The sequence below is a fragment of the Diaporthe batatas genome (genome assembly GCF_019321695.1).
Source record: "Diaporthe batatas strain CRI 302-4 chromosome Unknown Contig00001, whole genome shotgun sequence".
Lineage (NCBI taxonomy): Eukaryota > Fungi > Ascomycota > Sordariomycetes > Diaporthales > Diaporthaceae > Diaporthe > Diaporthe batatas.
This window is the reverse complement of record NW_025408548.1, coordinates 2593008-2618171: the sequence shown is the minus strand read 5'-3', so window position 1 is coordinate 2618171 and position 25164 is coordinate 2593008. Positions and strand designations below refer to the sequence as shown.

Genomic DNA, 25164 nt, shown 5'->3' with positions numbered 1-25164 from the left:
AAGCATATGTGAAAATGCTGGGGAGGCATTGTTGACAACTTGTCATTGGTCTACAGCAATTCATTTTTCACTTGGTGCTTAGAAGAAGCTCAGCATTTCTACAAGTATTTTCGCCAGTCAGGCAGGTGATATTCGGGGCAGGCGTAGATACTCCGCTGGAGCCATTGCTGCAAGCCTCTCTAGTACGGAAAGATCTCTTGTATTCATCTTGAAGGGCCTGAGAGGGAGTGACGAATCTGCCGTACTTCGGCATGCGCCTAGGTACCTAGGCGGTGCAATTTAGTATGCACTGTGTAGGTCGAGCTGCCATACGCACGGGCCAGTACCGTAAATCCCCACCTGTGGGGTTGCGCCTGCCGCCGCGTCGGGTTCGCGTTGAGTGGGTGGACTAGGCTCGCAGCTGCACCCCGGGAAATCGCGGTCTCTGCCTAACAAACACCTGCAGTTTGCTCATGGTTGCCTCTCGACATCTGCTCCCACGCCACTCGTCTCCAGACTGCTTCTCCCAATCTTAGAATTCGACATATCTTCGTACTCCACGAACCCCTGGCCATCGGCTCGCTCCGATACCACTGTCCATCTTCATGTAAGACCGCCTGCCCGCGATTTGACGCGTCGCGACGGCCGACTCCCAGGCACGATGGCCGCGCAGAACGGTGGCAGTTCTGCCGAACAATTGTTGTTTGACGAATGCACTTTCGCATTTGTACCAAGCAGTGCTCTCACTCAAGGCACAATCGATGTGGTATGTGCTCAGCCCATACTTTCGAACCGGTAGCGCCCAATACCAGATCTTTAACACGCGTACTCTAGTTGAAAGACACCGTCGAGAAGTATGGCGCCCAAGTCGTTGACCGCGAAGAGGACGGGTCCATCTCCGTCCCGGAGTGCACTCACATCATTTCCAATACGGTCGACTTCCCGGAGTATGACGAGGCCATGGCGATGATGGTCCCTGTGGTTGTGCCTGAATGGATCAACGCTTCCCTACACAAGAATCGCCAGGCACAGATCCGGCCATATTCCCCCGACCCGCGCCTGATCTTTTCCAACGTCGTCCTGACATGTGATGGTCTTCCAATCATGGACAAGGAAACAATCTCTGGTGCAGTCCTCGCCATGGGCGGCATGGAGTCCAAGAATCTCGGCCGCCTGACCACTCACATCTGCGCGCTGACGATGGATGGACCCAAGGCTCAGTCGGCCTTGAAGAATAATCCCCGATGCAAGATCGTCTTGCCGCATTGGTCAGCACTCATTTCCCCTCCCACCATGGGATCTCTTTCCTAACATTTCTGATTATCCAGGTTTGACGACTGTTTCCGCCTGGGCAAGAGGATAGACGAGGGGCCCTATTTGCTTCCAGATGCCGAGATACTGCGAGCGGGCTTCAAGGATGCTGTTGCTATCCCACCGAGCCAACACCTCGACGGAGCAGCGTCAGCTCGCCCCGATAGACCGCCCATGACTGCAGACTACCAAGCAGGAGCCCGTGAGAAGTTGACTGTCTTCCGAGACAAGCGGGTTGTCTTGTCATGGGACCTCGGCATCAACGAAAAGCTGCGAAAGACCTTGAAAGGCCTTATTGAGAATGGAGGGGGCACGGTGGTCGACACTGGGAGTGATTGCGACTGGTTCGTGTGCCAGTACCGCGATGGACCAGAGTATGTCAAAGCTGCCCAGCAAGGCAAGGACGTCGGAAATCTGGCCTGGCTTTACTATATGATCATGCGCAACCAATGGGCGAATCCACTTCGGCGTCTCTTGCACTATCCCGTTCCTAAAGAGGGACTTCCGGGATTTCAGGGATTCCGAATTTCAATCTCCAATTATGGTGGTGAGGCACGCATCTACCTCCAGAACCTGCTCAGAGCTGCAGGGGCCGAGCCCACTGGTTCAATGAGGCAAGACAATACACATCTGATTACCGCGCGCAAGAGTGGCGAAAAGTGCGAGGCGGCTGCTGATTGGGGCATCCATGTGGTCAACCACCTGTGGATCGAAGAGAGCTACGCCAAGTGTGAGGTGCAGGCCTTGACAGATCCTCGTTATGTGCACTTTCCTCCACGGACAAATCTAGGCGAGATCATTGGCCAGACTCCTTTCGACGAATCGAAGCTTCATGAGAAGTATTACCCAGGCGGAGACGATGATATGGACGCTGTTGCTCGTCGCAAGAGGAAGATCCAGGATCTGGTCAAGGAAAATGGAGCTACGCATGGTCCAGCTGCTGGACTAGTAATAGGAAGACAGAAGCATCCGGACTTCGATGTGATGAAGGATGACGACGTCGAGTTCGCTGAGAAGACTACCAAGACATTCGGTGTCCCGGCACCCCCGAAAGACAAGACAAAAGCACATGCAAGTGCTACGCCGGTTAGGACCCGACGCTCACTTGGTGGCAAGGAAAACGATACGTCTTCTGTCTTTTCGAGTGGCAGCCGCAGTGCCAAAGCCTCGGCACTCAACAAGCTGCACAACTTGGCACCGGATATTGCGTTATACGAGAAAGAGCGGAAGCGAAAATCCACCGGCAATACACCGTTTGGTGGTAAGCGTGCCACGAACCTCTTTGAGCATGAGAGAGAGAAAGAACGGGAGAAGAAGGCTCAGGAGAAGGCCCGATCTTCTAGTCCTAACCGCGACCATGCCGGCGAGGACGAGGATGAGGAAGAGGCGGAGGTGGAAGAGAAGCGGCCAGCGAAGAGGCACAAACCATCCTTGCCAGCCATCGACATGCGTATCATCTTAACGGGCTATCAGGGTTGGCTCAACAACTTGAAGAAAGAAGAAGCAGACAAGGTTGGTCTCCCTAGATTTAAGCAACCGAGCGAGCTTCTCTTTGCTAACCCTATAACAGAGAAAGCTGCGCAGCATGGGCATCCAGATTGTACATGAAAATTCAGCATGTGACTATCTCGCCGCACCGCACATGGTTCGCACCATCAAATTCCTTCGCGCCCTAGCCCGAGGCCCAGAAGTCATCAACTCTAGCTTCATTGATGCCTGCCTCCAAGCTGGCGAGCGCCTTGACGCCAATGAGTACAAGCTCAAGGACAAGGCCAACGAGACGAGATTCGGAGTCAAGCTGGAGAGGTCCATCGCACGAGCGCGGGAGAATAAGGGCCGCCTGTTGTGGGGTGTGCCCATATATTGTACGAAGGACATCAAGAGCGGCGCCGAGAGCTATCGGCCGATTGCAGAGGCCAATGGCGCCATCTTCAAGACATACACCGGACGGGGTGCATCAACCATCAAGCCCACCAACCCGGAAGAGGACTCTCAAGGGCCGGAGCCAGTGTATCTCTTGACGTCCAACAGCAAGGCAGAGCGTGAGCTCTGGCCGAGGTTCGAGAAGATGGCGAGGGATGGAAACATGGAGCCGAGGGTTGTGTCCTCGGATTGGCTGTTACAGGTGGCCATGAGCCAGGAGTTGAAGTTTGACAAGAAGTACCTGGCGACAAGGTTCTTCAAGGACAAATGATGCTCATGCCACGGTCTGAAGCATCAAGATTGCTTTGGTCGGCCGGCGTAATTTGCTGTGGTTTTTTGTTCGCGACTGGGGGAGTCTCTGGAGCATCCTACTTCTGGCAGTTGTTCGGAAACGCCAGTCATGGCATATTGCGCATTTAGGCAGCGCAATGCGATGAATGCGTTGAATTCTGTAACCCAACTCTCGATCCGTCGTATCCCTCAGAAGAACTTGACACCTTGTGAATCTTCCTGCCCGAAGATTTGTGCCTTGCCCCTCTTGACCAGTACGTTGAGGGCTTTCTGTAGCAGGTCCTGATCCAGGCCGTGGAATTCTGTTGTAGATGGGGGTTCGCACAATCAGCATTTCCACTGTCGCCACGCAATGGTCGAAACACGGCGCAACTTACCGGTGCCCCTCGTACCCTCGCCCTCGACAAGCTCATACAGCGTCAGCACGGTCCCTTTCTGTGCTGTCTCGTCGACCCAGGCTTCGACAAGTGCAGCCCATTCCTCGGGCGTGCGCCAGTACACCCACACGACGTCACCGCCAGCGCCCTCGCCGTCACCGACGTACTCGGCCCGCCCGTCCTTTTTCATAAAGTCGACCACCTCCCTGACGTCCGCCAGCGCAAGCCGCCTGTTGAGTCTCCTGTTGAAGAATATGTCCTCGGCGGTGGCGCCGGCGGTCGAGGTGGAGGTGGTCGTGGAGGTGGTGGTCGTGGTCGTCGGGCTCAAGGGCAGCTTGAAGATGCGGTGGTGCTGGCAGTACGAGAGGACCAGCGCCGACCACTTTACCAGCTGGGCGTGGTGGGTGTTGAGGTTGGTCTGGCGGGTGAAGAAGGGTGGGAAGTAGTACTCGCGCGGGAATTCGAATGGGGCCGCTGCTGTTGAGGTTGAGGTCGCCATGGTTCGAGGTGTGGAGGTGTATCGATGTGAATCAGTCGTTGGGTTTGTGTGATGTCGCGAGGGGCGGAACAAAGGAAGTTGTAGCATCAGGTCGCGAATAACACCCCGCAGTCGTCATTCTTGGTGGGGAGCCCAGGAGCTATGCATAAGTTGCAGGGGCCCTGGGACCGCCGCGCAACGCATTAGTAGATACCTGGGTACGGTTCATGCTAGGTGCCTAAGCATGTAACGGGCCCCCGCGCATACCAGTTAACCACAATACCGTTTCTCCCACCTTCTGGTCCCGAGGTTGATCCGAAATGCGACTTCTCCTCGAAAACATGCGCATTCCTCAAAGCTATTCCCATCCTCGTTTGTTCCGGCCGCCAAGATTTGTGTGTCATATTCTAAGACCATGCAAATGGGCCAGCCACAGCGCCGCTTCCAGCCCACGAGCTGCGCCAATGACTGTCGGTCGAGATCGACGCCATGGCCCCAAGTAGTCTCACCAGGCTGCCTGCTGTGTAGTACGGAGTACACAAGTAGGGCGCTCCAGTCTTATCAGCCAGCCTGATCATGCTCACTTGCCGTCGTCCATGACGGCCTGGCAGCTCTGGACAGCTGGGATAGAAGACGGCCACCCCAGACGCCAGACACGTTTTGTGGGTCAAGGGAGACGACACAGTTACGCACGGCACGGTCAAGATCTTCTTTTGTTGATCAGCAAATTTCACGCCTCTGTCTTCTGGATATGGAACAATACCGGATCTTCTGCCCGGGCTCGAGCAACGATTGCAAGAGCCTGGCTTACATCGGACGGCTTCATGGTTGCATCTGGCCGCGACTGGCCCTGGACTCTGATGATTTCTTTGAAAGCGCAGAGGCAGAGTCAACGAAGGGGACTATGTTCTTTTCGCTCGAAGAGACGAAGGCTCTTTTCACCAAGGAGAACATCATGGATCTCTTGAGCTGTCGCTGCAGGGACTGCGGTGAATACAAGAGTGACGCATCGGCCGCCTTCAACTTGTTGGATTACGAAAAGCGCATCGTCAACCAAAACGACGAGGGGTGGCTTCTGATGGCAGCCCTTGTATATCTAGGGAAGCTGAGCTTGATATACAGATGGATCCAGCACCCGCACATGGTCGAGCCCGGCACGTTGAGGGGTGCCCGTAGTCTGGTTGAGGCCCCGTTCCCCACGAGGCGTCAGAATGAACTCTTTTGGAAAGCCTATGGACGAGTCATGGACATGTTTTCACCATTGGAAATCAAGCCCGGTATCAACGACAGACCCGAACACAACTCTCTCGCGAAAAGCCAGCGTTTTCCATACCTTGACGAGCCAGGGAGTTTGCCGTCAGGGAGCTCTGGGAGCCTGATCACAGCCTTTTGTGTCCCTGAGGAGTACCTTCATGTGGATTTCAGGCAACTAATGGAGAACAACTATTCCAACTCGGTGGTAGACGACGGGCGTGGCAAAAAGGTACGGGCTGAAGTCAGGGCGCAATTCGTCATCGCAGTGCTGACTGTCAAACAGTATCGTCTTGTTCGAAAGGTCTTGACGCATAAGACCCTTAAACATATGGAGCATATTACACTCCGCATGATTGCCTCACGTCGGGACCAGGTAAATCTCATCAATCTTATGGCTCTGTACGAGTGGCGCGAGCAAATTCACTTCATCTTCCCATTCGTCGAAACACACCTCGACGAGGTGCTTCTGGACCAGTGGACGTTCCCCGGGTCAGCTCAAACCAGGGCACTGGCAGATAATGCTCTCTGGCGACAGATGATAGGGGTTTGCGAAGCGCTCAAGACCATCCATTTTGATCTGACGAGTCCTTGGGGCTCGAAAAACACGCAGGTGATAGCCTTTCATTTTGACCTGAAGCCGGCAAATCTACTTGTCACAGCCAATGGCATAGTGAAAATCACCGACTTCGGACACTCCATGATACAAATCATGCTCCCCGAAAAGGAGAAGAAGGGGTTCTACAGAGGCGGTGATCCTGTCTACAGGGCGCCTGAGTCAACTCCAGATAGCGAGCAAGTCCGCGAGGCCCGTGAAACCAGGAATCACACAGCAATCAGTCAGGACTACAATAAAGAATTACCACGGAGCCAGGTCTTTCTGAACTACGACGTCTGGCAGCTTGCCTGTATTATGACTGAAGTGCTGATATGGATCACGGAGACGGACCAGTATCGGGAGAAAGATCTGCCAGGTGAGAAAGGACAAGTTATCAAGGCTTTCAGGCAAGAGAAGAGAGATGAGGACGGCCAGGACGCTTTCTTCAGGGTGAAATCGCAGAACGGCACCATTGTTCGGTGTTTGAAAACTGCTGTAGACGAGAAGCTTCGCTCGATCCAATCAGGCAATATGGCAGATACCGATGTGGAGACTTACATGGCTAGGACAGTCGAAATCCTGCGCGGCATGTTCGAAATCGACCCTCACAGGCGTTACCACTCCTACAGAGTCCTGAGAGAGTTGGAAGAAGCCAGCCAGAGGTACTCGACGAGCAGGCAGAGACCGGGCGACCGGATATATCAGAAGATCAGAGACTGGAACCCTTCAAAGTGTTTCACCGAGGTCGGTTGGAAGAAGGGAGGGGAGATCCGCTCCTTCCTCGAAATGCAAGCAACCCTATGGATAATTCTGAATATCCAATTGTTTCAAGGTTGCCTCCTCGCTGATGTGGAATCCAGGTCTGATGTACGCATTCGAAATAAGATGCCTCGTGAGACAATACGGGAATGCACCTGTATGTTTCGAGTATTTTACAAGCAAGGAACGGTACTTATATTCCACGGAGTTGGGGAGAGGGACGAACTGGATACGATGCCCTTCAATCCTCAATTATTGAAACGTGAGTTTCGTTGCCGCAGATCCCGGCTGAGATCGGGGCTGAACGGACTTCAGTGGACATGGAGAAGAGCTACATGATCCCGGAATATTTGTATCGGCAACCTGATGGAAGATTCACCTGCACGGTCATTTCAGGCGACCAACCCTACGAAATTCTGTCCCTCAGTTTCGCTTCTCGAGACGGTAAGTACCGGCCAAGGCGGTGGCGATCTCTCTGGCTGACTGCAATAGATGCACAGAGGTTCCAACACGCACTTACGCGACAGAAGGTGGAGTGGGAGTCAGATATTGGGTTCGTCTATAGGGACATCACCATTCCGGACCACGAAACTTTGATCGGGTGGCTAACAGGACGACCAGTCACGTTGAGCGGGCGAACTTCTACATCAAGCCCAAGAAACAGGACGCGGACATGTCCCGGAACTTAAAGTTGCAGGTTTGGTCCTGCTGGAAGGATGGCATATGTGATATCGACTTCAACTCGACCCGCCACCTTCATTCACCTGACCGCCGAGAGTATGCAAAACAAAGGCTTGTTATTTTCGAGGATTTGAGGCCTTTCTTTCTCATTCCTTGTAAGAAAGAGCCGGTATTCTCTCCTGGATTCAGATTGCTAAAATGTCGCAGTCAACAACGGCCAAAAGCAATTCTTGTGTTACGGCCACGCAGTCACCATCAAAGCCGCCCGGAGGTTCAAAGAATGTGATCTCTACAGATCGCCTTCAAAGTTCCCCTGCATAGAAGATACTTCTGTGAATGAAGATATCGAGAAGTTGGGATGCGTTGCCCCAGCAGTACCGCTCGATCAACTCAAACTTGAGTCCCGGTCATGGCGGCTCGCAGGTGATCTGAAGAGGCGGCCGTCGGTACTCACATTCTCAAGGAAAGGAGATGCTGGTATGAACACACGCGTTAGAAAAAAGTATGCAGTCCTGACCTGAAACGATTTAGACATGTTCGAGATCTGCAAAATCGCCGCAGAATATGGCGAAGCCCCCAGACTGGACCCCGAATAGCTCCGTGTGCCTCCCAGCTAGCGGTCGACGTCAGACAATCGAAATTCGACTTTCTATCGACCTCTTCCATGACCAATGTTGATACAGTTCGACACCACCGTATATGAGCATGGTGGTTACTATCAGTGGAATCGCTAGGACAGCATAGACCTGCAAGCCGTCTTGTGCGATGAGCTTGAACTGGGCAGACTGCGCCTTACTAACGTAGCCCAATTGAAGGAAATCCTGTTCCCGTCAGCGCACTCTCTCTCTATCTCACCAATGGCGTATTGAGTACGAACAGAGACGAACGATGCTGGCAAAAATACCAGAGCCAGTACCGTCAGAATTTTGAGCACGTGGGCTTCGTACCCGGATCTCAACGTGAGCTCAGTCGTGGCCGCACTGTTGCGAATCGAGATGGTATTTCGAAGCTGAGACCAGTCTGTGAGCAGTGGAGCGCCTCCTTGGATCCAAACAATCTCACCTGCTCTGAGAGTGACCTCGCTCTCTCAATCATCGATGCGAAGTTTTTGATGCTCAGGTGATGCTGTTGCCGCATCTTGTTCAGTGAACGGAGGAGCGAGTCTATATGCGACGAATCACTCGAGGGGTGTCGGCCCCTGAGTTGGCGCATCAGTTCTGTCATCGATTCGAGCGTCTCCAAATTAAAATCCATGCAGTGATTCACCCGAAGCGCCATGTCAACGAAGGCTTGTAGGGACTTCATGTCCATGGACGAGCTCTCCAAGGTATCGAACTCGCGGAGCTTTCCCGGCTCTACCCCTGAGATCATGACCCGGCTAAACTGGGAGAAATCATCAGTAATTTCCTGATAGCCTAGCATGAGACTCAATGGTGCGTACTATTTCCGAGATTCTCTCGTCCAAAAAGTTGAAGCATTCACGGAGAGGCGCGTCGACGCTTCCAAAAGCAACTGCGTGGACATGCGTCCAGTCGCCGGCCATTTGTGGAGCTACTGCAGGCTCTTGCATAAAGCAATGATTGAGGCGGCTTGTCAGAGCCTCGGATGACTTGACCAAGACGTGATCAGCTCGTCCGGCATCGAAAGATACCTTCTGGTATACGAGTGACTGGCTGATCGACCAGGGGTTGGTCCCAGGCCTCGCCCGTGCTCGTTTCTGGACGTACTTGATCAGGTAGCACGATTCTGTGTTGATTCAACTTAGTCTGTCGTACTGTGACGGGAATGAGGACTCCAGAAATTACCGAAACCAGAAAGACGGCCATCTACTCCCACATTCTCGACCCAGTCATGGCCTCCAAATCCTTCGTCCTGGGAGAAAGACTTCTGTCCAAACACCAACAAATTTCGATGGAAATCAGGGAATGCGCCCAATCCAGCAAGCAAATTCATCATCCCACGCAGCGTGATTGGAAGCTCACTTCGGGTGAACGCTGGGTTAACGAGACTGGGCCATCATGTGTCAGGAGCACGCAGGTGGTTATCTTTTTAGCTGTAGGCAGGGACTCACAAATACGATGCCTTGACTTCCAAGTCTCTGCCCGAAACGACATCTACCAGGTGTCAGTATTTCTGCACCGCTATGGTGATTTCAGGTACGGCCTTTGTCCATACCAGCCGAGTCAACCTGGCTTCTCCTCCCCGGTGACAGAGCGCACATTCCTATATCTGATTCGTTCTCAATTAGGTCGACACCAGTCTTGCCTTCGCAGTGTCAGCATCCTATGGATTTGTCTTCCAGTCAGCAGTGGCATTATCGACACACCTTCTCTGTCCACCCAGGCAACATGGACCTCGATAGGTCCGTTGCTCATAAAGAGGCGCTCTTGGCTCTCGAGGAGTCTTTTCCCTATCTCGGATGCATACATTTGTTCGAGTGGGCTCATTGGTAGTGGCCATGCTATTTGAGCTTTATCGTCCATATTCTTGTTGTTCTGGGCAAACCAGGGTCCAAGTAAGAGAAATCCTGGTAGCTTGTTGCTTGGCCTGCCAGTTACATTTGGTTTGATATCTAATACATGGGCCCAATCTCAGTTCCATTCTACCAATCGGCTACCACTGTATGAAGGAGCCACATACATTTTATATGTATGGGATTAAAAACGAAACCACCACTCTACCAATCGGCTCCGGGGAGGCGGTCTGCCTCAGCTGCGTCTATTGCTGCTTGCATAAATCCTGCCTTAGATCCCCCCACTCTCTTCTCGCACCGAGATCGATTACCGCCTCGGCCCAAAGGGAAGAGCGGGCGGTGGCACTGAGTCACGAATCATTCTGTGCTGCTCTTCCTGGCGGTAACAGAATCAGCGATGGTGCTGCTCAACTTGCTCGAAAGTCGAATGAACACTACCTTGTTGATGACGCGTGGCCCGGTAACTATCCACCAACCGGTGCTCTCCCTCAGCTCGGACTGTCTCAGAGTCAGGATTTCAGGTATGGCACACTCTTTCAGTGCGTTGGAGCTCACGCTGTATGTCCAGACCATCGCGCCTCTCGAGTTGAATTGGGGACCAAAGTGTTTTCTCAGCCAGAGTTGGAGCACCATCTCCTCGACATCATAGCCAATCTGTGTAGTTATGGGCATTTTGAACATCACTGGAAAAGGATAGGCTGTATCGACCTAGCCAGTGGACGAGAACTTCTTAAGTCATCGATAATGCCCCATTGACGACATTGGGCCGCGTACACCCCTCAGCTGGAGTCGCACGGGTGGAATGCATGTCTCTGATTCCAAGGAAACCCCTCAACCTGTCTCGTCCGCTGCTGAGCGGTCGGGCGTAAACTGGCTGACTGGTTGTCGTCGACCAACGTTACCCCGGCTCGGCACCCTTGTTGTGGAGGCTCATGTTGCTCTCCCTTGGGAGGCAGATACGTGAATCGATTAACGCACGCAAAATAAACAGCGATTGAGCTCGCCGATCTCCATCTTAACTCGCTCTTAGAGCAGCAGAGCCTCATCTGGACCCAAGAAATGGGTCAGCACACAAGACCGCTGCTGACTTAATTTACAGTATTGCCCATTGAGTGCTGCAGGCTGCCTGTGAGTTCCTTATCTGCGTGCCTGACACGTTCTGCGTGCTGCCTTCTACGTCCCTCCACCGCAGGGCATAATCTCCTCCGATCCCTCCTCTCGCGAGGCTTAAAATACATATGGATTTCCAGAGTCATGGTAGTGAATATGATGATGCCACCAGAATGGGCAATGAAAAATCTCGTGGGGGATGGGATGTTCCAGGGCTCACATGGTTCGACGTCTTCTCTCTGATTGTTAACAAGATGATCGGGACCGGGATATTCACGACTCCAGCCTCCATTTTCCTCCTGACCGGCCAGAAGAGCCTAAGCCTGGGTCTCTGGGCAGTTGGACTCTTTTACTCTGTAGTCAGGTGAGTCTTGACTCCACGACCGTATCTTTCCCAGGGCGTCGGCCGACTTTGCTTAGCATGGCTTTATATCTCGATTATGCGACAGTGTTCCCCTTCACGGGCGGAGAACTGGTATATGTAGGTGCATTGATATTGACACTTCGCCCGCGAGATTTCATGAACCTGCTCACGCTGATACGGCATAGATGGAGGAGATGTCAGCGTGGTCCGGCATGGGCCAGGCGAACGGCGATGCGGTCGATGCCAAGGAGAGAACAGCCCACGCATTGACTGCCCTTCCCCTCAAGATGGGCCGCTTATTATCACCTATTCGCCGTACTACGAGAATAGTTTCCGGCGACGGAATGCTGGGTTTCATTGTTTATGCGGTTCTCTTCGCCGGCCTCTTCAACAGCTCAACAAACTCAATGCAGTTCGGGAAGATGATCCTCGTAGCCATACATGCAGATAAGTTCTCCGAGGACGCGTACCACGAGCTCAACCGCGATTTGATCAGATTTATCGCGGTGATTGCGCTATCCGTTATTTGCATAGTCCAGTTCTTCTCCCCCATAGCGGGGAGAAGGCTGAACAACCTGGCAGCTGTGGTCAAGATCCTGTTTGTCCTGCTCTTGATCATCTTTGGTTTGGTCGCTGTTGTTGTCGGCAAGCAACAGAACCATTTCACTGACTGGAATGAAGAGAACTGCATGTTCAGTAACTTGACGTATAGCATTTTTCCGAGACATACCTATTGCTGCTTCAAAAAGAATGCCGAAGATGCTCTCAAAGACGACACATGTTTCTCGGATCTCATGGTCAACGGTATCTCCGTACTGGACGCCGACAACAATTTTGAAAAGAAAGTCTCAAGCGGCAACCCGTGGGTCTGGGCTAAAGCCCTGCTCTTGGTGCTGTTTAGTTATCAGGGATGGGAAAATGCAACTTTTGTAAGCGACAGATCGTCTGGTGAACGACATCCGTGGAGCCCTTCATACTGACGCCGAGGCATCTGGCAGGTGGCAGGCGAAATCCCCCAGCATGGCAGAAACAGAAATGTCCTTCGCAAAGGTTTCATGACAGCGGTGATCGTGGTCGGAATGCTCTACTTGTGTGCAGTGGCTGTCTTTGTGTGTAGTATCCACCCTTCCGGCCATCTCACCCACACTGACATCCGAGTCCGCCAGCTCGAGGCATTTTCATATGACAAGCATTTGGAGATGGCTGTTACCCCTCAACTATGCATCATACGTGCGTTCGCCAAACACTTATACCGCAAAATCTCCTTCATTATAGCTCACTAGCACCATAGTACACTTCATTTCCCCTCATGGACGATGGTCACGGTCTCAAAAAGCCACAATCACCCAATGCAGGTGCTATCCGAGCCTGGGCAATAGTAACGGCGATCTCGTGTCTTGGAAGTATCAACTCGATCATATACACATTCTCCCGAGGTATATCCCCATATTCTAGCCAGCTCAGTGTTATCGCTGATCGTCGTCACTGTCTACAAGTCAAACAAGCCATCGGCCAGGCGAATCTCCTTCCATGGTCCAACACCTGGAAGAAGAGTCATATCCTTTCCAAGGAGAACAGAGATGACGATATCTTGAACAAATCCCCCCAGGGCGGTCTGATATTCCACTGGCTGATGAGCGTCGCCTTCATCGCCGCGGTCTGCAGCATCGATGCCACGACGGAGTCGATCTCCATGCCGGGATATTATCAGGCCTATGCGCACTCATTCGTCCTCTGTGAGTGCAAATAACCAACCTACAGAAGCGTGGAAGTTGTCGAGAAACTGACCCCCATCAATGTACAGTGATAATGGCAGCCCTCTTCCCCCGCCTCGGCGGCCGCGCCGAGGCGCTCCAGCGCGAGATGCCAGACCACGTTCTCCAGCTGTGGCAGCCCACGGGCGTCGGCCTGGCCATATCAACAGTGGTGCTGCTCGCGTACGCCGCGCTGAACGCCGCCATCCTCGTGGTGGTGCCCCGGGTCTCCCTCACGTCCGACGACAAGGGCCACGGCCTGCCCGGCCACTACTACGCGACCGTCGTCTTCAGCCTGGTGGGCCTCGCGCTGGCATACTACGTCTCCGTGACCGGCGGTGCGGCGACCGAGCACGTCGAGCGGCGGCCCATGAGCGGCGGCGGCGGCGGCAGCGAGCCCGTCGTCGTCGGCCGGGTCGAGGGCCTGTGGGGGTCCAGGGGCTACAGTCTTCTAACCCTCGCGGGTGTGCGGTGCCGCATCCAAAAGGATCTTGTATATGACACCGAGATGGAGCGTGTCAGACACTATGGGCGTCGGTGGCGCGCTGTCTATATCCTGCGGGAGGACCTCCGGGTGAGTTGGTCATTTTTTTGCTTGAATTTCCTACTCGTCTGATTTCTCTCTGCGTACGCGCTTATGGGGACGCTGAACTGACCGCTGTGACATCACCTTGGATACCAAAGGCCAAGGTCCCAGGTGACAGAGCATCTCTCAACATGCTGTACTGGCTCTTTGGGGGCCAGTGGTATTTCCAGCATCCCGAGACTGACACTCCTTGGGAGCGGTTTCTAAACTGGCTGCCTGGCTAGGTGGGACGAGATGATACTAAGTGACTTGCAATCATCAGGTGGGAAGATAAGTGTCCTGCCCGCCGGGGGAATGAATGTGTATCACCGCTTGAGATGGTGAAGAGGGAAAGGGTCAAGCCCAGCTGGCTCGATTAGAAGTAGCCATTGCATCAACTCGATACCTAGGTACCTGTTCGAATATAATGTTGTGAGATGTGAATCACATGAGGCTTGACATGTGTTGAGGCCGTGATTACAGGAGTTGACATTGATCTTGTATGTATTTCGTATCATTCATTAGACATATCTCATGAGCTGCAAACACGAGAACCAACCCCTATCTACCATGCCCCCATGCTTCCGTCTCATTACGGGGCTCCAACAGATACAGCCCGACTTCTAGCCTGCCCCGCCTCGAGATGAAGGTGGGCAAACGCCTCCGGCCTCATGCCTTCAGATTCAACGACTCCGCAAGAGTCGGCGGAAGGAGAGGAGCGGGTGCTGTGATAACATGCAGAAAACCAAGCTTGGGACGCGCAAAAAAATGAGATCCGTTTGCCATGCCGCCATCCATTCCATAACTCCGAATGACTCAATCAGCTCATGCAAAATTATGAGTTGCTGCTTTTCTTTCCTTCCCAGACTCAATGCGGCCATGACCACTATGATCACTCGCCTTTACTCCGGGCATCTTTCGGCTTCCTTTCACACTGTTGGCAGTTGGCTCCCCTGCCGGGTTCAACCGCCATTGGTCCCCTCCCCATTTGCTGCCTCATGTTGCTGAATAGCTCGGTCCACTTCTCATCCTTCCACTACGGGGCAGCGGATAGTGGCCCGTCGAGCATAAAGTCCAGCTTCGGCATCTCCAGCCTTGGCGGAGGCTCCTCAACCAACTTCTTCTTTGGCGATGCGGCACCAGCCCCAGGAGCAGGCTTCTTTGGGGATGAGCTGCGTGACTCGGCAGGCGGGCCGAATCGCACATCTCTGACGTCCCAGCCGTCGTCCGCTGCTGCTGCAACCCAGTTGCGAAGAGCATCATGCACAGCAGGATAGAACTTCTCCTTGCAGAGGCGCAGGCTTCCTCCAAGACAACGCTCCCAGCCCGAGATGCGGAGCTGCTCACGCAGAGCGTTTCTCTCGTACCGTGTCGGCGTACATGCCAGAATAGCATTGATGATGTCCAGATGAGATGCCAGGTAGTTCGTGGCATCCCATTCGACGCCGCCGACATATGGCGCAGCTGGAACAGGAGGCCGCTCCTGTGGGAAATGCCGCGTCATGTAGGCATATGGTTCAGAATTGTTCGTCGCTTGTTCATTGTTGATAGATGCGGCTGCATCGTTTGTGTTTGCTGTCGTCCGTATGTCTTCGTTTGACTTATGGCCTGCTGGCAAGGCGACGACGTTGAGTTGGTGGAGGAAGATCCAGAAAACTTCCTTCGTGACATTGACAACCTCTTTGTTCCACACGCGATAAGGTCGCTCTCGCCTCATCCCCAGAACAAATTCCACCGGCCGCTCCTCCTCTTTCGCCTGTGGGTCACGGAGGTACGATAGCACCGCCTTGGCCCTCAGCACCCTCTCCTGAGGGGTGCCGCTTTGGATGTAAGTGAAAAGCACAGATGTGATTATGTTCCGGGTGGTAAATTCGCTCGGGCCTTTCTTCTCCGGGTCAAATATCATGCCAATCAGAGCAGGGAAGAGAGTTCCCTGGATAGAGTGGAGATACTGCAAAGCCAAAGCGGTTGTGCATAGCGCCTTGAGGCAAAGTAGGTTCTCATGGAGTAAAGCATCCTCGTGTTCCTCCCTTGAGAGAAGTTTCAGTCAGCTTCAGGTCTTCAAATATGGTGACTAGTAGACTCACCTCCACTCAACCGCCATGATCCGGTGGAGTAGACCAACGATTTCCTGCATGCCGCCTTGCTTCACAAAATCTTCAGTCCACGCTACCCGCTCGTTTCGGAGCAGCAGGCGCAATTTGTGAAGCTTGCCAACCTCGACGGATTCTGGCTTCTGGACCTTGCGCAGATAACCCACAAAATCCGAGGGCTGCTGGCCGGTGATCTTCGCAATGAACCCATTGCTAGCGTGCGAGGCGCCCGAGGAGGAAGGCCTTTCACTGACGGTGCTGTCCACCGACTTGTTCCTGGTATGCCCCCTGATAGAGGCCTCTTTCTTCTTGCCCTTTGACGGTGAGGTCCCGAGCTTCCAGCTGTTCCTTGACAGCGTGAAACTCCTCCCTCGAGATTGTTTCTTTTCACTTTCATGCACAGATGTGTTGGCGGTGCCCGAGGTAGAGTCGTCGCTATCATTGGTCTGCGGCCGGACCAGATTCTTCCCTTCGTTCTCGGCCCAGTCCTGTCTGATGAATTCCATCTTGATCGTATCCGTCAGACTCCGCATCTTGTGTCGCTGATTCTCTGGGATGTTGCGCCGATCAAGCATAGCCTCCAGGTGCTTGTCGATTTCCTTCGGGTCGATATAGGGCTCGGCTGCATCTTGGGAAGGTGGCGACGGAGACTTTGATTTCCGCCCCCCTCGGGTTGTCAGTGCCGAAAAGACTCCGTTGCGTGACTTGGATCGTCCTTTGGCCCGTGTCGAGTCGCGGTTGGTATCACTGGAGTCGTCGTGTCTCGTCCGCCCACGATTCTCCCTCCTGTCTTCTACCTGGGCAGTGTCGGGTTTGGGGAGATACTGAGGCTGAAACGACTTGGGTCGCTGCTTCTGGCCGGGGGCCACGTTGGATTGGGATGGTCGAAGCGAGTTGCTCAGGTTTAGCAGACTTGCGGAGGTGAAAGGGTCGGCAGGCGCCTCGTAAGGTGAGCTCGGGACGGAAACAGCCTGACCGAAGCCTCTGCTGCGCATCTGGGCAAAGATGGGAGTTGCAGGAGCGTCAGATGCGCTCTGATCCGACGGCTTCCTGTTTTCCTTGTTCTTGAGCTGCTGTTCCAGGTCCAGCTTCAAGTTCTTGTTGGACCTTGGACGAGATAGCAGGCCGACGATGTTAGTTGAGGACCGGGTCTTCTTGGGTGGTGAAGCGTCCCTGGGGCCCTTATCCCTGGAGAACCTGGAGGAGAAAGTACCAAGTCCGGATTTCGTGGGAGATGCTGGTGGCTGTAGTCTATCACTGCTGGGGTTACAGTTGGTGTCGGCGCCTTCTCGACTTTCCCTGGTGGGCGAATGTGCCGGCTGGAGAGGCTCAGCACTAATTGATAACCTGGGGAATGCCATGGCTGTTGTTGAGTGGCGATTCTCGGCGTTGCGACTCCCCTGGTGCGCCTGGTTGGTTGGTGGTGGGCTAAGATTGGGCGATGTGGAAAGGAGGTTGACGCCGTCCGAGTTGTTGCGCCTGTGGAGGAAGGATCGCAAACCGCCAGTGGGCTTGCTTTGCTCGAATTGCTGTCGCCGCTCTGAGAAGTTGTAGTCGCCTTTTTGTATAGCAGCCATGCTGTCTCACAGGCTGGATCTCGAGGGATGAGGAGGGCGAGCGAGGTCAATTCATGTGAGGATGGCAGGACGGCAGAATCGAAAAGGACTTGGGTCTCGGTGATGTGATGCAATGGTGCAGTGCGGCGTGGTGCAGCTGATGTATGCCAAACGGGCTGTAATGCTGCGCGCAGTAGAACACTATTCTCTAAATGGTGAAGTGATCATGCCATCATGGTCGCGAAAAAGGATCAAAAGAAGTGAAATCAACAATCCAAAGCAGGCTGGCAGAGAGGCCAAAACAAGCCGGGTAAGCAAGCCTGGCGGTGATGGGTGCAGGTGCAGGTGCAGGTGCAGGTGCAAGGTGCAGATGCTAATCAGTAGTGTAGTACGGAGTAGTGTGGTGGTGGTGTCGGTGTGGGGATTCTCGACGCGCCAGAAGGATGGAAGTCAATTGATATTGAGGGAGAACCGAGCAATCAATAGGATCAGTACCTAGCACGCAGTACCACAGCAGCAGAGTACACTAGTAGCGCCTCCCGGATGGGGACGGTCAATTCATCGAGACGGGCAAGGTCGAAACTGGAGAGGCAGGCCAGGGCATCCACTTCTGCACTTCCGCGCTGCCCGTTGCCCACAGGTCGGCCCCAAATAAAAAACGCCCGTCGCCGTTGCCGCAGTGACGGGGGGGGGCAGCTGGGGGGAGCACCCGCTCGCTGCCCCTCGAGCTTGGCTGGCTTGGCTGGCTGCTTGGGCTGCACTGCAGGGGCGGAGGCATGGCTTCTGCATGGGCACAGGTTGGCTGTTGTCCAATGCCTATCTCCAGCCACCGCGAGCTACCACTGTGGGCTGTTAGTGGATGCATACCCCACACCATTCCTGTCAGCCCGAGGACTGCCCACTCCCACTCATTCTGGCCGTGTCTCGGCGCCCTTGTGACTTCATCCTGCCTAGCAGCCTAGCAGCCTAGCAGGCCTGCCCAACAGCTCTCTAGCACCAGAACAGCCAAAGTCGGGTCCGAAACAAACAAGCACAGTAAGCCGCGCAGCCGCTGGAGACCTTAGGGTTGGCGGCTATCATGTCGAACAACGTTTCAGGAGCTTGCAGAGCCTCCCCCGGGCCGTGGGTGTGGCCGTTTCTTCTGTGAGACTCTGACGCACGCTCATTTGACAAACGGGGCCTGCAAGACCAGTCCAGAGGTCGGCAGGTCGGGACTCGGCTGTGCCTTTTTGGAGGGTCGATGCCGTTCCTGATCGATGACGATCCTGAGTCAGCCAGTTCCCAGCCACCCGGTATCAACACAACCCACACGCGACAATCACCAGTCAAGATTGGCCCGTCACCGCTTGTATGTCGTGTCGGCCAGCCCACGCGTTGGCTCAAAACAACCCCACGATGCTGAGGTCTAGCTGAACCCTCAGAGGCCTTTTTTTTCTCCTATGGGGTCGGGGGTCGCGTCGTGTCATTTGTCATTCGTCATCCTTCGCGTGGCCCTTGCCCACAGCATTCGCCCGTTTTTGAGGACTTGTGCTGTGCCCTGTGGGGTACATCCAGCGAAGCTTGGCCGTCGATAGAGTGGGACCACATGGGCCATCCGGTGGTGCCTGTTCCTCTCCAGGTCCGTCGTGTGCTATTTCGGTCGGTCACCGCGGTTTTGAGTTTTCGCTCCTGCAGCTTGCCGACTGCAATGGCCTCCTGTGCTGCGGCCGGTACCTCGATCGATGGATCACGACTAATCTCTTACTGCACGGTGCTTACTTGTACAGGTGAAGCCAGATCGGCAATGGGTGTGGGTCCTCAAAGTCCCCGGAATGGATTTGTATGTAGAATACAAGAGAGATGTGTTGTAACAATCGTCACGAAGCTTTTGTGCAGGGCCTATACGGATATAACATTCATCATATGATACAGCTGTCCAACCTCGTCGGTATCAAGAGCTACTACCACCCGCCTCTGTCTGCGAGCCACTGCCACCATCCGCACTGGCGCCGTTCAAGGTACTGCTACTCTTCTTGGTAGCCACTTGGGATTGGTCAGCACATGGTCTACGATTCCCACAAGTGCCACAGTAGGCACGACAGAACCAAGAATTCACAAGTCTGCGGTTGGTTCTGGAGGTGGGGCCCATCACTTACTAGCTCTCTGCCACTCTGGTATCTTCACCGTAGAAGCTGAAATGCCGCTGTTGAACGGAGAACTCCGCCCCGTGCTCGCCGCGTAATCCTGGACAGATGGCCCACTGCTGGGCTTGGGTGTTTCTTCAGAGCCGGCATTGCCATTAGTCGCCCCATTCGAGACTGACGTCGCTGTCGCTGTCGCCGGCGCCGGCGCCGGCACCGGCGCGGGAGTCGAGACTGGAGGGGCGACCGATGGGCGGTTGAAAATGGAGTTCGTGGATGCCGATGGCTGCTGGCTCGTCATCCGCTGGCTGATGATTGTCTTGAGGCTCTTCAATTCTGAGTTGATCTCTTGGAGCCTCGAGTCGGTCAGGCTCTTTTGTGCGTCCAGAGCCTTTGGAACCGAGTCTTTGAGGCCGTGGACGTCGTCCCGGATGCGTTGGGCCTCGTCTTCTCTCCTCCTGTTGGACGACTTGAGCTCACCGATGACGGTCTCGAGCTCGAGCAGCGCGTTGTTCAGTTTCTCGTTCCGTTGCTCTTCCGCGGCCTTCAGCTCCTCGGTGTCCTTGGAAAGCTGTTCCACAAGCACAAAAGCCTTTTCAAACTGTTCGTCAATCGACTTCTTGTCGGACTCGAGGCGCTCTGGTGTCGGTGGCGCCACCAGGGGGTAAACGTAGCGCTGCAGACCTGTCAGTCCTGCTGTATGTTACGTTCACAATTGAGCATCCATACCTTGCCTAAGGCATACAGGCCATAGCCTACACCTCCAACCACCGTGGCCATTATGAACCAATCCCTCCAGTCTCTCTTAGGAACCGCTGGAGGAGGCTGCTGCCATCCGTAAGGCGGGTATCCTCCATAATATGCTGGCTGTTGCCCTGGTGCTGCACCGGGAGGAGGCGGCGGTGCGGAATATGATGTGACGGGTCCTTGCTCGGGTCCGGCGCGGGCAAGGGCAGCATGAACTTCTTCCTCAGTCAGGTTCTTGGCCTTGAGGAAGGCCACCCGGTTCTCGACTGGCGATGCAGCGACACTTGGATCTTGCAGGACTGTGGCGAGTTGTTGCATTAGCGATCGGACGGGGAAGACGGGGAATCTATGCGGCTCGTCGTCGACTTACACTGGGCCTGCGTGACGTCGTTAGCATCCGGAGCATCGGTGGCTGAAGTGAGGGGGGACAAAGACTTACTGCAGAGGCCACGAGGTCCTCACGAATCGTCATGATGGGCAGACTGTCCGGTCTGCTTCATGACCCTACATCAACGAGAGAGGGAGAGTTGCGATAATGGAAGGCCGTTGCCGGATGTAGGGACGGGCCTGTGATCAGCCGTCGAATAAATTCCCGAAGCCGAGGTACATCTGCGGGCAGGCCAGCTCTTGGCAATAAGCGCAGGCGCCCAGGCGCCGACAGTCACTGGCAGTCCCCAGTTGCCCAGCTCCTTGCTGGTCAACCCCAACCCTCAGCCAACACTTGCAGCAAACAGGAGCTCCCTGTTGATTGGGCAACTGCCTTTTGTTTTTCTGGCGTCCTGGCAACACGCAGCTCCAAGTTGGGCCCCACGGCGCTGGAGAAAGCCACCGTCCTTGGAATGTCTGATGCATATATCTGGACCATGCATGTCGCTGAGGTTGAGCTAGCTGACTTCTGATTTCCTATTCCGCAACTCGACGTCACGATCCAGTTTCTGATCAATCACCTACCCATCATCGTTCAGCAAGTCGCGACAGCCATCATGTCGCAAGACACCGGCCTGTGGAGTGTGCGCCGCCCAAGAGAAGTCAGTCTAGGACCCTTCTAAATATTACCCTCCGTTATCCACTCGCGCCCGCCCTACTTTTGTCCTCCTCAACAACAACACACCCAACCAGTCCTTCGCTTTCCACATATGATTGCTCCATACTGTCGCTACAACAAAAACATACTGACTTCGAGCTTGTCGTGCAGACTCTTGGCGGCATCAGCCACAACTCCGCCATTCCACACCCGACCTCCGCAATGAAGCGATCGCAGTCCTCCTTCGGCGGCGCGCCCTACTCGTCGAGCCACTCCCGCCCTGTCTCGGGGTCTAGGCAGTCCCTGGCATTGTCGAGGCCACCCCAGCCCATGTTCGCGCGCTCCTCGTCCGGTGGCAATCTGGCCGACCTGGGCGCATCCTCCGTCAGGCGCATGTCCTATCAGCCCCAAAGCACGAGCACCTTGAAATCGTACACTCCCTCCAACATCCCGGGGCGCGCATCTAGTAGCGGCGAGCGGAGGAGCAGTGTCTACCGCGCGAGAACCTCCACACACGCCCATGTCGGTGGTCATCAGAGCTTCTTCCAACAGGCGCCACAGCCAGCCGGCGTGCCCCGCGACCCGCGGCCACTGAGGGACCGGTCATACCAGGCCAGGATAGGACAGGAGTTGCTAGACTACCTCGCTCAGAACAACTTTGAGATGGAGATGAACTACTCCCTCTCGCCAAATGTCATGAAGTCGCCGACCCAGAAGGACTTTGTCTACATGTTCCAGTGGATGTACCACCGCATCGACCCGAGCTACAGATTCATGAAGAATATCGACCAGGAGGTGCCCCCGCTACTAAAACAACTTCGCTACCCCTATGAAAGGAGTATCACGAAGAGCCAGATCGCTGCAGTGGGCGGACAGAACTGGTACACGTTTCTTGGGATATTACACTGGATGATGCAACTGGCACAGATGCTGGAGGCATACTCTTCCAATCGATATGAGGAGGCCTGCGCCGAGGCTGGAGTTGACGTGACTGGCGATCACATCATTTTTGACTTCCTGAGCAAGGCTTACAGGGATTGGCTCGATATGGACGACGATATTGGCGACGAAGAGGCCGAGAAGGTTCTGGCTCCGCACGTGCAGATGATGGCCGAGGCCTTCGAAGGGTCGAACTCAAAGTATCAGCAAGAGCTTCAGATGCTCGAATCCGAGAATCAACGGCTGCAGCGAGAGGTGGAAGAGTTGGAGAAAAACACCCCGGACCCGGCTCTGCTTGACACCAACTACCAGATCATGGAGGAGGACCGCGTCAAGTTTGAAGAGTACAACACCCTGGCTATGCAAAGATCAGAAAAGTACGAGAGTCGGATTCAAGTCCTACGTGAGGAGCTTGAGAAGATGATGCAGGAGCTGCATGAGGCTGAAGATGAGCGGAGAGGCCTGCAGAAAGTAGTCGACGACCAAGGCATAAGCATGGCGGATATTGACCGCATGACATCGGAACGGGAGCGGCTACAGAAGGGCATCGAGTCCGCCAGCCAGCGGTTGGACGAGGTCAAGAAAAAGGTTGCCGAAAAAGAGGTCGAGGCTAGCAGGAAACTTGACGATCTCGAGCGCACAGTCGACCGATACAACACGTTGGCTTACCAGATTGGCCTCATACCCGCCACTGCCGTCAACGCAAAGGGGAAGGAATACGAGCTGAAGGTCACGGTGAACGAGGGACCCAATTTCACAGCATCACAACTTAAGGGCTCCTTTGGTGATGGTTTCGAAAACGAGCGTCTCCTTGCCGACCCCCACACGGGCTACCAGCCTGCGCATATCCTCAACCTGGACCTCCGAGGTCAAGTTAAGAACGCCTTCGTCTCCCTGCGAAAGGAGATCTCGGAGCGCCGCAGCCACGCCATGGACACGATGATGAAGGACCACGAGTTGCTGGACAACATCAAGGAGGCCATGGAGGACAAGCGGAACGAGGTCGAGTCCCTGGAGCACCGAGTGCGGGCTGCCGAGGAGGAGCACGAGAAGACCAAGGAGGTCACCAACACGCAGCGCATGGCCTCGGACACGCAGATTGAGAAGATGGAGAAGGAGCTCGCCAAGATGCGGTCCAACCTGTCGGAGAGTGTGCAGCTGATGGAGCAGAGAGAGATGAATGTCAACATTGAGTGAGTATCAGAGCCCGCATGACAAGCCAGTCACTCCTGCTTACCGGTCGGACTAACTCTTTCGATAGGTACGAGCAACTCACCATCCGAGCAAATGCCTTGCGGGAGGAGCTCCACACAGAAATCACGCGCATGCTCAACGATGTCATCAAGTTCAAGATGCACGTCCAGAAGAGCATGGAAGACTACGAGGGCTTCGTTACGGACGAGCTCGAGAAGGAGCTTGCAAGCGAGGGCATGCCCGAGGAGGGGGGCGACGATGAGTGACGTGTTTTCCCTCAGTGAGCAGTAAGCTTGGTGTTTCTGGTGTTCAATTGGGCTTTTGGGGTACTGCAGGCCGGGATGGTTGTTCTAGGGATAGGGAGCATTGGTTGTGTATATGGTTACGAAACGACATTAATGATGATACCACTGCGGCGTATATTTGTATCGACACCGCGCTGATGTCATATATTTCCGCATGTAATGCCCACGGTTTTGCGGGCCGTGCTCGATCCCCCGTGCAGTGACACATAGACCATCGCACAAGGCGCGGCGAGTCCTGCAGCGATCTGATCACCTGTTTCGTAGCTGGTCTCACTCGCCAGGCGGAGGCGTGTGCCAAGACATGGTTGCCCGGAAACATTGCGAGAGACAGTTTCGGCCGCCGTCCAGCGGCGTCTACCCCTTGAAGCTCTCGTCAGCATCCACGTGATCGATACATGGACAGCATCATGTCATGCTCTCGCAGGAATGGGTGACTTGGTAACTAGTTTCTTTCGTTTTCTGTGTAAGTCCGACCTCAATTTTCCTGTGACACTCATGCGCAGAATGCCAATGAAATTCCTGAACAAGGATTTCTCCAGCCCTGATTCACTCTGATCAGTGGCTATTGACCAACTCAGAAACGTAGGCCCATCTGCTGTATGATTTGAAGGGGCTCATGGTCTGCCATGTGACCGTCCTAGGCCGGGCTCTACGGGCTCCAACCACCCTTCTTGATGATGCACTGGACCTCTACAGAACTGCGGTGTACTTTGCATGATGTCCATTCTGTTGAATCGTCATGTTACATGTTGCTGGAATCTTTGTTCAGAACTCCTTTCCTCCTTTATTTTCTGACTTGCATTGCGTTCACATCAGCCTAGAGCTGACTTTCCAAGATTCACCAGGCAGAACATATTTACTTATCTTGAGCAAAGTCCACGAACGTATGCTTCTCTTTAATTAGATCACACGGTTCCCACATCCACATCGTGATGGCGAGATTAAGCAGAATATATGTTATTGAATTAAATACTCTGGTTGTATTTCGACAGCAACCTTGGAGGTCTTTGAGCGTTTATCAGTGTGTGAGGGCGCCATATATATCCTCGGACGTATGCGGAATAGAGGCGAGACCAGGTAAGCTAACATGCTTACGGTAGACTATTTCTCGCTATTGGATAAACCCACCGGTCAATACCGGTACTATTGAGGTTGAAATACTACGAGATGATGCTTCCTAGCCTTGTCTGCGCAGCACGAGGCTGAGGCCACGTGCCCACGCATTGTATTCTCTCTGCACGGTCATTGGCATTGTGTTGTTTTTTTAGGGCA

The 25164-nt window shown here is 54.2% G+C and overlaps 5 protein-coding genes across 5 annotated transcripts; 3 read left to right on the top strand and 2 right to left on the bottom strand.

Moving 5' to 3' along the window:
- Nucleotides 1–229: 229 nt before the first annotated feature.
- Nucleotides 230–4478, top strand: KVR01_000925 (uncharacterized protein). Its single transcript, XM_044788754.1, has 4 exons — nucleotides 230–745; nucleotides 814–1247; nucleotides 1308–2802; nucleotides 2861–4478. Exons 1-4 carry the CDS (start codon nucleotides 641–643, stop codon nucleotides 3482–3484), a joined length of 2658 nt encoding a protein of 885 aa, XP_044650874.1. The 5' UTR covers nucleotides 230–640; the 3' UTR covers nucleotides 3485–4478.
- KVR01_000246 (ESCRT-II subunit protein VPS25) lies at nucleotides 3694–4380 on the bottom strand (the record flags this gene model as incomplete). The annotated part of the gene is made up of 2 exons (XM_044791602.1): nucleotides 3694–3806; nucleotides 3882–4380. The coding sequence occupies 2 exons, from the start codon at nucleotides 4378–4380 to the stop codon at nucleotides 3694–3696; spliced, it is 612 nt and encodes a 203-aa protein (XP_044650195.1).
- Nucleotides 4479–4634: 156 nt separating the features above from the next.
- KVR01_001057 (uncharacterized protein) lies at nucleotides 4635–9742 on the top strand. The gene is made up of 7 exons (XM_044784329.1): nucleotides 4635–5842; nucleotides 5897–6996; nucleotides 7069–7229; nucleotides 7283–7520; nucleotides 7589–7803; nucleotides 7856–8125; nucleotides 8180–9742. Exons 1-7 carry the CDS (start codon nucleotides 5111–5113, stop codon nucleotides 8242–8244), a joined length of 2781 nt encoding a protein of 926 aa, XP_044651006.1. The 5' UTR covers nucleotides 4635–5110; the 3' UTR covers nucleotides 8245–9742.
- A 2038-nt stretch (nucleotides 9743–11780) lies between these two features.
- On the top strand, nucleotides 11781–14159 carry KVR01_000298 (uncharacterized protein; the record flags this gene model as incomplete). The annotated part of the gene is made up of 5 exons (XM_044793480.1): nucleotides 11781–12524; nucleotides 12762–12825; nucleotides 13032–13331; nucleotides 13400–13923; nucleotides 14034–14159. The coding sequence occupies 5 exons, from the start codon at nucleotides 11781–11783 to the stop codon at nucleotides 14157–14159; spliced, it is 1758 nt and encodes a 585-aa protein (XP_044650247.1).
- A 227-nt stretch (nucleotides 14160–14386) lies between these two features.
- On the bottom strand, nucleotides 14387–17973 carry KVR01_000400 (uncharacterized protein). The gene is made up of 2 exons (XM_044784646.1): nucleotides 16002–17973; nucleotides 14387–15944 (listed from the first exon to the last, which is right to left on the bottom strand). The coding sequence occupies exons 1-2, from the start codon at nucleotides 17582–17584 to the stop codon at nucleotides 14951–14953; spliced, it is 2577 nt and encodes an 858-aa protein (XP_044650349.1). The 5' UTR covers nucleotides 17585–17973; the 3' UTR covers nucleotides 14387–14950.
- Between the last annotated feature and the right edge of the window lie 7191 nt (nucleotides 17974–25164).

What these genes read in the sequence shown, in the direction of transcription:
- KVR01_000925 (XM_044788754.1), top strand. Translation starts at nt 641, where the DNA reads ATGGCCGCGCAGAACGGTGGCAGTTCTGCCGAACAATTGTTGTTTGAC. An exon ending in CTCAAGGCACAATCGATGTG is followed by an intron (nt 746 to 813) that starts GTATGTGCTCAG and finishes CGCGTACTCTAG; the next exon opens with TTGAAAGACACCGTCGAGAA. An exon ending in AAGATCGTCTTGCCGCATTG is followed by an intron (nt 1,248 to 1,307) that starts GTCAGCACTCAT and finishes CTGATTATCCAG; the next exon opens with GTTTGACGACTGTTTCCGCC.
- KVR01_001057 (XM_044784329.1), top strand. Translation starts at nt 5,111, where the DNA reads ATGGAACAATACCGGATCTTCTGCCCGGGCTCGAGCAACGATTGCAAG. An exon ending in ATCCGCTCCTTCCTCGAAAT is followed by an intron (nt 6,997 to 7,068) that starts GCAAGCAACCCT and finishes TGTGGAATCCAG; the next exon opens with GTCTGATGTACGCATTCGAA. An exon ending in CAATCCTCAATTATTGAAAC is followed by an intron (nt 7,230 to 7,282) that starts GTGAGTTTCGTT and finishes AACGGACTTCAG; the next exon opens with TGGACATGGAGAAGAGCTAC.
- KVR01_000400 (XM_044784646.1), bottom strand. Translation starts at nt 17,584, where the DNA reads ATGGCTGCTATACAAAAAGGCGACTACAACTTCTCAGAGCGGCGACAG. An exon ending in ATCATGGCGGTTGAGTGGAG is followed by an intron (nt 15,945 to 16,001) that starts GTGAGTCTACTA and finishes ACTTCTCTCAAG; the next exon opens with GGAGGAACACGAGGATGCTT.